We start from the raw sequence: 9,751 nt of genomic DNA, 5'->3' as shown, positions 1-9,751 counted from the left end.
GCCATGGATCTGGCCAGATCTACGGCCATTTCTGGCTGTCGACGACCAAATCTAGCATCTGCGATGGCCAAAGATATGGCCATCATTAATGGTCAACGCCGTCGTTGACGACTAGCTACGACCAAAGATTTGGCCATAGATCTAGCCGGAAAGTGATAGATCAGCACACTACCGGCCAGATCCAGTCGGTAGTATGCCATTATACCAGATTCCGATCACCTTTCGACGGTTGTGGCCGAAATTTGACAAATGTGGGTGGGTGGGGGTGTTTTTGTTAATATTTAAACTTTTTCTCAAGGTGTTTAGTTAAATTAATAAACTTAAAGGATTTAAAATATTATTGGAAAAATATAATAGTATTTTGAGAATAATGAAATAAGTAGTTATTTTGAGAATAGGATTGGGAATAAGATATGAAATATTAAAACAAACAGTTATTTTGAGAATAATGATTAATGCTTCCAGTTTGTACTACAAAAAGATCTTTTGTTGCCTTGTAATACTACATTTTGCTCTAGAAATAATGAAGCTTCTTGATAAATTTACTTTTGATTATTTTATAATAATCCTATAACAAATTCATAGTATCTTTTGTAGCAATAGAATATGTATACAGTAAAACTTCTCTATAGTAATACTCTATATAGGAATAAACTCTACATAGTCATAAAAAATTCAATTCCCAATTTGGGATAGTTATAAATAAGAATAAACTCTACATTGTAATAAGTTATAATTTTTTTAATTCCCGTCTTAAGAAAAGTTACCTCTACATAGTAATAATTATCTGTATATTGCAAAAAAAAAAAAAAAAATGTTATGTTACATTAAAAGTTTAAGATAAAATAAAATATTTATCTAAAGTTATTTGAGATAATGATTTATGCTTTAGAGTTGTTACTACACCTTTTAACTTGCGGATAGATTACTCGCTAGCATGAACATTTTCTTGTTGAAGCCAAATATTTCTAGTTTCTCAAGTATGTTTAGAGCTTCTTAGCATAAAACTTTTTGTATTTCCGTACTATCATCCTCATGATTATTTCATTTATCTTCTTGTCTAATTGTAGTAATGATTTCTTTTTTAGTTAAAACATACATGACTTATTGCTCATTTGGATGATTGAGAAAGACATTAACATCCATTCGATTAGTGTAATGAAGTTGTCGAATCTGATCACTAAATTCTACAATGAATCTTTGATTCTCCTCATCCACTTCATTTGTAACTTGCAATTCATCGACATTAGGGATCCTAATTTGGTAATGATTAAAACAATTGGCAATAGTATGTAGCTTCACATCAATTTGTTGCATAATTTTGTAATGATAAAAACAATTGACAATAATATATGGCTTCACATCAATTTGACCATGCAGCAACTGTATTTACAATTCCATCAATGACACTTATCTTTGTTGGTTTCAAGACACGATTTTCTATCAGTTTTAAAAGTAGGCAATTAAAGCGCTGAATTGAAATTTTAATAGTATTAAAACATCAATTGAAATCCTAATACTGTACTACTAAAACATGAATTATAAATAAATTTTTGTTACCACACCTCTATTAAGTTATAATATCCTCATAGTAATAAAATTAATTAATCCCACCATTATAACTATAGAGAGGTTTTATTGGATATATACAGCTTTTTTCTTATTTGGTGTCAACAACATAATAAAGCCACATGTAAATATTGAATTTTGTAATTTTGTTAGTTTAATACATGTAAGCGGTGAATTGCGAACAAATAAATCAACTCACCGGAAAATGTTCAAATGGTTTTGGTTTAGGCACAAACAGAGTTTCCTGGGAACGCAATATGAATTATAAACTTAAGCATTAAGATGAACAAAACACTTGGCTCTAAAAATTACATAAGCACAGAGGTGTAACCAAAGTATACTCAGTGGGGTCTAATACCCCGCTGAAATTATTAAAAAGAGATACATTTTTTATAATAATTAACAATTTTAACTCCACTAAAATTTATATTGACTACACTAAAATTACTTGTATTTTATTAACTCAACTAAGATATTTCTATATTTTATTAATCTCGAGATTAAAAAATACCCATATTTTTTTTTTCACGTTTTCTCTCTTCTTTATATCCTTCCCCTCTTCACTTATACTCTCTTCTTCTTTTGGTTTGATTAATCAAGAAAAACTACTTTTTTGGAGATCAATTGTTAAATGATTGTCTTATTATATATATATATTGAGAGAGAAATATTTGATGGCATTATCAATGAAACAATTATGCAACGTTTTTACAATATGAAAAATCATTGAAGATAATTATAAATTTAATAATTTGATATATGTAACTTTTAAAATTAATTTTTAAGATTAAATTTTTTTATACTTATTATTTCAATATATATATATTTTTTTAATTTATCAACTTAGACTTTTAACCCAACTAATTAAAAATCCTGACTATGCCCTCACAGTGGAAGTTTGGAACCTCTATCAATCTCAGCATCACAGTGAGTTAATCCACCAGCAAGGAATGACTGAGAGCAAGAAATCCACCGAGTAGAACTGGCAAAGTGTGAATACACATTGATTGGATAAGTTAAAGCAAATCAAAAGATGAAAAACAAAGTCAAAGTCAAGGTTATTGTCTCTTTTTGTGTAATTTGCGGGCATAATTGTCGTGATCAACATGCAAGTAAATAATTTATCATTTCGAGTTTGTTTTGCTTTTTATATTATATTCCGTAAGTTACGCCAAAGAAACCCAATAACAGTAAGTCTTTGGGGAAAGTTGGGACTTAATTTTTCTATGTTCATCTACACAATCTAACTTGAAATAGAAGATAGTTTAAATCAATTGTTTGACAAACCCAAAACATTTATTTGGAATACAAGATTTTTTCCAACAAGAAGCTGCCCGAAAATGGAAAAGGATGAATCATAGAAGAGTAAAGACTTTTTTCCACTCAAATAATGGTTAATGACTTTTTTTTCACCCATATACTTTTAAAATACTATTTTACTATCCAAATTTATATTTTGTTTCTGATTCTAATATTGTTGCGACCTCTCACTACTACTATTTTCTTCTCTGATCACCACTCACCAAAACCTCTCAAACCATACTCATGTCAATATCGTCAATCGCCGACAATCGAACGATTAGGGTTTGCGCAGCCGTCCTTTTTAAGTCAAATTCTAATTAATCCCAACCATCAAAATCTAACATTCTACCACCAAAAGACTCATTAGCCTCTTCTCTTCAAAAGCCCCAATAATCTAGACTAAGTTTGTTTTTTGTTCACCGCTGGAATATAAATTTAGGTAGTAAAGTAGTATTTTAAAAGTCTGTAGATAAAAAAGTATCATTAAGCCATTATTTGGGTGGGAAAAACCCGTTAACTCATCATAGAAAGTGGATTTATTATGCCACTTAAGAAATAATGAAGAGGTCAACATTGTCAAAGTTAAATTAGTCATGCCAATTGACTTATAATTCAGCTTTTCCACATTGTGAATTAGAGGCAAATTGACTTATGTTTCTTCTGATACATTACTGCAAAAGAGATTGAATTTTCTTTATTCAAATGCATGCCGGTCTATCTTTTGTTGAACTTCTTACCTATCAAATGAGGTCGGGATTAAAGCTTTGTTTCTTCTGCTCAACATGAGACATCAATCAGGCTAGTAGGGCTTCAAAAAACAATATAGACAAACTGATATATTTAATTTTTCTCTTAGATTCTGGCACCTGCGCGTGTGCATGCAGGTTTATTTAAGTTTAAACTTGGATAGCAAATTGTTGTAATCTTAATATCAGAGATGAGACAGTGAATTCAATATTCCATTGTAAACAAGACATTAATTAATACAAAAATATGCATCAGCAACATATTGATGCAACACTATAAAAACATGAAAACAGCTCAGTGGCTAATAGTTGGTCTCCGTAAACAGAAGATCAACATTTGACACGCTAAAGGATAAAAATTATTGGCGAACTTAAGAAGTTTGGATGTCCTCCCTTTTAAAAACTTATGCAACTGGATAGGAAGCGTCTTTTGCAAGGCCGCACAGACCTTCCGCGGCTTCAACATCTCTCTTAATCCTCATATAACCATTTTCACCCCAGGTCTGGCCCCACGAATTCTTGATTAACCAGTATTTGGTCCCATCATCCGCTGTTCCGTATCCAATAATGGTAACAGCATGGTTTAAGTTTGTTCCACAATTTCCATCAAAAACACCGCCATTGTAATACCTGAAACCGGAAGAATCGATAGCAACTGAGACTGGCTGCTTGGCTACAGCTTGTAGTAATGCCTCCTCATTATTGCTTGGCACTTTTTCATAACTCTGTATTTGAGCAGCAGGGGCAGTTTCCTGTTGGGTATCACAAGTTCCTTCCGTTGCCTGGTACGGGTAATTCGTTTCGGAGGTGAGACCTTGGTTATTTATAATATAATTATAGGCGTTTTCCATCATTCCACCATTGCATCCTTGGTTATTACCATTTGTGGAACAATCCAGTAATTGTTGCTCTGAAAGTGAGATCAATTTACCGGTTTTGATCTGGGTAATGCCTTCCATGGCTGCCACCGCAGAAAATGCCCAGCAACATCCTATAAAAAAATCAAGTAAGCAAAACCAAAGATAAGGGTATTGAAAGCATACAGGTAGAATTAGAGACGAGTGTTCACTTACCACAATTGCCTTGGTCTTTCACCTGAGTCACGGCATCTTTTTCTCTCCAGTCCAGGCTAGTGGGAACTTCAGTAAGGTTTTCATACCCGAAGGATGTTGTGGCTGTTCGTGATTGTGAGGGAACTGGCTTGTATCCCGTGCGTGAGGCAAGGAACTCGTCATCAGTTAAGTCTGCAAATTGATTGATGCTTAACTTGTATGTCTGATTCCCGGCATTGTTGAATTTTTCAATGAATTCAAGATTTTGTTTGAAAATCTTAAACCGCTTTTCCTTCTCAGCCTGGTCCTCATAAGTGCGGCCATGCCGAGCCATCCATTGCTCATGTCTCTCGGCAATGGAAGCTTCATACAACGTGCGAGACATCGCAAGTGATGCCCAAATGCTCAATACCATTAACAGGGAAATAATGATATTTGTGTTTAGTGTTAAGGCCATGGTTAATACACAGATGGTGTAGGATATGTAACAGTGATATTTGCTGAATTGTAAACTGTGAAGAAGAAAGACACTTGTTCCCTTAAATAGCACCTCAATCTGACGTGGATTTTATGAAGGGACCCATTTCTGGCATTTTCCACGAAAAAGTCTAGTGCCCTGGAAGAATGCTAGTGTGAAACTTTGAACCTTTTTCTTGGGTGGTTGGAACTGAGAAATATAGTAAGAGTTTCTGTGGCTGATGCAAGCTTCCGAATACGAGGAAAACAACGAGCTTTTTTTTGGGTTACAGTTTACATCTTTTTATGAAGCACATGAAAACAAGAAGAAAAACACAACAATCCCCAAGTTGACTCCGAGAAGACTCATAAAATGATCTCATGTTGATGACGCGATTATACGCGTAAATTCTTCAAAAGGGAAAATGCAGAAAAATTTCATCAACGGCTTCTATATTTTCATTATCAAGCTACCTTTTTGTCCTCCGCAAGTTGTTGCCAATTAAAACACTAAGTTTTGTCATTAACACGACGCCCCCTTTTGAAGAATTTACGCGTATAATTGCGTCATCAACATGAGATCATTTTATGAGTCTTCTCGGAGTCAACTTGGTGATTGTTGTTGTTTTCTTCTTGTTTTCATGTGCTTCATAGCTACCTTTTTGTCCTCCGCAAGTTGTTGCCAATTAAAACACTAAGTTTTGTCATTAACACGCCGCAAGTTTGGACTACGTACTCTTTTCCATTTTCATCTGAAAAAAACCAGTTTCAGATTAAGGTTAGTTAGTTCGTATTAATTTGCCAAATCGAAGAGGGGCATTAATTGGGGGTGCCAAGTATTGTCCCTTCAGCTAGACCTGCAGCATGAAACATGAAAATAACTCCAAAAAAACAAAGCTCCTGCTTGTTATACTATTCTGCATCGCTATTCTTTATCCTAATTGGATTAAAAAAAAGATATATATTTGTTTACTTATTGGGCTAATCCAATATGAAAATTAATCCAACTCAAATAAGATTTTTCGTTAAAAAATGGAAAGAGGGTGGGACTTGTTTCCATGTTATCTAATTGAAAACAATTTTCTTTCTCTTTCTTATTTTTCTCTTCTTCCAATCTAAAAAAAATCCACTCAAGACTGTTGATTGTATTGCTTAAAGAAGTAAACAAGACCAGAGTGCAAGTTTATAAACATGAGGGTTGTGTTTGCAAAAGAATAGTTGTAAACTCATCAGAAACGATGACGTTTCAAGAGTGTGAGTGTTTGTATAAAAGCTCAGCTGTAAGTTTACTAATTCAGTTAAGTAAAAAGGAAAACAGAATTCGTTTCTCTTTGAAACAGAATCCATATTCAATCTTGCATTGTTTCTTGATTGATTTTGCTAAGTTCTTGCTTCATCCTTGCTGATCTAACTATGTCAGCCAATTTGCTTAGTTCTTCTAAGCGCAGTAGGTCTAGTTTCAGGGGGAATGTCAGCCAATTTACTTAGCTCGAATTGAGGCAGAGTGTTGATTGTATTGCTTAAAGAAGTAAACAGGACCAGAGTGCAAGTTTATAAACATGAGGGTTGCGTTTGCAAAAGAACAGTTGTAAACTCATCAGAAACGATGACGTTTCAAGAGTGTTAAGTGTTTGTATAAAAGCTCAGTTGTAACTTTACTAATTCAGTTAAGTAAAAATGAAAACAGAATTCGTTTCTCTTTGAAACAGAATCCAGATTCAATCTTGCGTTGTTTCTTGATTGATTTTGCTAAGTTCTTGCTTCATCCTTGCTGATCTAACTTGGTATCATAGCAAGTGACTCACGTCAATGGCGAACGTTTCTGGTTCCTCTTCACAGTCACTCAAAAGCATTGAAGAAATGCTGCGGGAATCTTCAAGCCGCACCACCTCAACTCTGGCGTCAAATCTACAAGTGATAAACCCTAAGCTTACTCGGAACAATTATCATTTCTGGAGTTCACAGGTCTTGTTCGCGGTTGGTTCACACGAACTTGAGCATCACTTACTTGGTAAAGTTCCCTGTCCTCCTCCTTTTATACTGTCTGATTCTGTAAATGAGAAAGAATTAGAACAGGGTCATGGAGAACCTAAGATATTAGTGACTCTGTTAGTGATAAGATTAATCCTGCTTATATCATGTGGAAACGTACAGACAAATTTCTTGTGAGTTGGTTATTAGCATCCATTCCTGAGAACATGTTTGGAAATGTTTCTAAGTGTAAATTTTCCACCGAGATATGGTATACCTTAGAAAATGAGTTTGTTAATGATTCAAAAGCCAGAGCACTTCATTTAAAGAATCTCTTACAGACAACTCAGAAATATAATATAGGAATTGCAGAACACATAAAGAAGATGAAAGAAATTGCAGAAAGCCTCTCTGCCAGTGGGTTAGTTATATCAGATGAAGAATTATTGCAGTATGTACTTGATGGTTTAGGCCCAGAATATGATGCAGTTGTAGTTAATCTCACATCTAGGCTTGAATCAAAGGTGGATAATGTAACATTGCAGGAGGCGTAATTTCTATTACAAAAGTTTGAGATTAGACTTGACAAGTTCAATTCAGTTGATTCATACAGTAGCTCTGCCAATCTAGCTTCAGTTAATACTTCAGTCAATCCTTCTGGATTTAATACAGAGAATAAGAATCCTAATGTTCTTCAACCAACTGGAGCAATTCAAACCTCACCTAACCCTTTTCCCAATACCATTCCCTCACTGAATTCACTAGGAAATCCACACTATTATCAAAACTATCCTGTACCTATCTCAGAAGCTTATGGAGCAGGGCATGGTGGTCAATCAAGTTACTATTCTAATGTTCCTTTGAATAGTACAAGACCAACTGGATTTCAGAGTTATGGGAGAGGTAGAGGACGAAATACTGGTAGAAATAAGATAATATGTCAAGTTTGTCATAAAGCTGGTCACTCAGCTGCTCAATGCTATCACAGGTTTAATACCTCATACACTGGAACTTATTATGGCAGCTACAATACTGGTGCACAGTCCACACAAATGCCTGTGAATCTGCAAATTGATTGATGCTTAACTTGTATGTCTGATTCCCGGCATTGTTGAATTTTTCAATGAATTCAAGATTTTGTTTGAAAATCTTAAACCGCTTTTCCTTCTCAGCCTGGTCCTCATAAGTGCGGCCATGCCGAGCCATCCATTGCTCATGTCTCTCGGCAATGGAAGCTTCATACAACGTGCGAGACATCGCAAGTGATGCCCAAATGCTCAATACCATTAACAAGGAAATAATGATATTTGTGTTTAGTGTTAAGGCCATGGTTAATACACAGATGGTGTAGGATATGTAACAGTGATATTTGCTGAATTGTAAGCTGTGAAGAAGAAAGACACTTGCTCCCTTAAATAGCACCTCAATCTGACGTGGATTTTATGAAGGGACCCATTTCTGGCATTTTCCACGAAAAAGTCTAGTGCCCTGGAAGAATGCTAGTGTGAAACTTTGAACCTTCTTCTAATTGGGTGGTTGGAACTGAGAAATATAGTAAGAGTTTCTGTGGTTGATGCAAGCTACCTCATACAAGGAAAATAACGACCTTTTTTTTGGGTTACAGTGTGCATCTTTTTATGATTAAAGTATGGTCTGATAATGAAAATATAGAAGTCGTTGATGAAATTTTTCTGCATTTTCCCTTTTGAAGAATTTACGCGTATAATTGCGTCATCAACATGAGATCATTTTATGAGTCTTCTCGGAGTCAACTTGGTGGTGGTTGTTGTTTTCTTCTTGTTTTCATGTGCTTCATAGCAACCTTTTTGTCCTCCGCAAGTTATTGCCAATTAAAACACTAGGTTTTGCCATTAACACGCCGCAAGTTTGGACTACGTACTCTTTTCCATGTTCATATGAAAAAAACCAGTTTCAGATTAAGGTTAGTTACTTCGTATTAATTTGCCAAATCGAAGAGGCGCATTAATTGGGGGTGCCAAATATTGTCCCTTCAGCTAGACCTGAAGCATGAAACATGAAAATAACTCGGAAAAAAACAAAGCCCCTGTTTGTTATATTATTCTGGATCACTGTTCTTTATCCTAATTGAATTAAAAAAAAAAAAAAAAAGATATATGTTTGTTTACTTATTGAGCTAATCCAATATGAAAATTAATCCAACTCAAATAAGATTTTTCGTTAAAAAATGAAAAGAGAGTGGGACTTGTTTTCACGTTATCTAATTGAAAACAATTTTCTTTCTCTTTCTTATTTTTCTCTTCTTCCAATCTGAAAAAAAATCCACTTAAGACCACCACCGTCTGTGAGCAACCATCATTATTGTCATCGACCGCCACCGTCGACTGACATGATTGGAATGGCGCACAACCAATTATATCTGACCGATCATGCGTCAATCGGATTGTTTTTGGCTAAATCTATGACCAGTTCCTGACCAATTAGTTTGTATTAATTTGCCAACCAATTAGTTTGTATTAATTTACCAAATCCTAGAGATGCATTAATTGGGGACACAAAATTTTGTCCCTACAGCTAGACCTGAAGCATGAAACATAAAAATAAGTCAAAAAAATAAAAATAAAAATCCTGGAAAGGGCATTCAATTTATGCCAGTAAAGGAGTCAACATTGTCAA

General features: G+C 34.6%; 1 protein-coding gene across 3 annotated transcripts; it reads right to left on the bottom strand.

Annotated features, from left to right (window-relative positions):
- Nucleotides 1-3,809: 3,809 nt before the first annotated feature.
- On the bottom strand, nt 3,810-8,495 carry LOC116126752 (senescence-specific cysteine protease SAG39-like). 3 transcript variants are annotated; one of them, XM_031412418.1, is made up of 3 exons: nt 8,161-8,495; nt 4,691-4,861; nt 3,810-4,608 (listed from the first exon to the last, which is right to left on the bottom strand). In XM_031412418.1, exons 1-3 carry the CDS (start codon nt 8,423-8,425, stop codon nt 4,022-4,024), a joined length of 1,023 nt encoding a protein of 340 aa, XP_031268278.1. In that variant the 5' UTR covers nt 8,426-8,495; the 3' UTR covers nt 3,810-4,021. The 3 variants fall into 3 exon arrangements, with proteins under 3 accessions (XP_031268278.1, XP_031268279.1, XP_031268277.1); XM_031412419.1 differs by having other exon boundaries at nt 4,691-4,890; nt 8,190-8,495; XM_031412417.1 differs by lacking the exon at nt 8,161-8,495 and having other exon boundaries at nt 4,691-5,170.
- Nucleotides 8,496-9,751: the final 1,256 nt, after the last annotated feature.

Source organism: Pistacia vera, unplaced genomic scaffold, assembly GCF_008641045.1.
Source record: "Pistacia vera cultivar Batoury unplaced genomic scaffold, PisVer_v2 Contig183, whole genome shotgun sequence".
NCBI lineage: Eukaryota > Viridiplantae > Streptophyta > Magnoliopsida > Sapindales > Anacardiaceae > Pistacia > Pistacia vera.
Note: the sequence above shows the minus strand (reverse complement) of the source record. Positions and strands in the feature narration are given on the sequence as shown.

Bases quoted from the DNA above. Each gene is read 5' to 3' on its own strand.
- LOC116126752 (XM_031412418.1), bottom strand. From the start codon at position 8,425: ATGGCCTTAACACTAAACACAAATATCATTATTTCCTTGTTAATGGTA. The intron at 4,862-8,160 runs ATTCACAGGCAT...ATCAATTTGCAG, and splicing joins AAGCATCAATCAATTTGCAG to ACTTAACTGATGACGAGTTC. The intron at 4,609-4,690 runs GTAAGTGAACAC...ATTTTTTTATAG, and splicing joins GAAAGACCAAGGCAATTGTG to GATGTTGCTGGGCATTTTCT.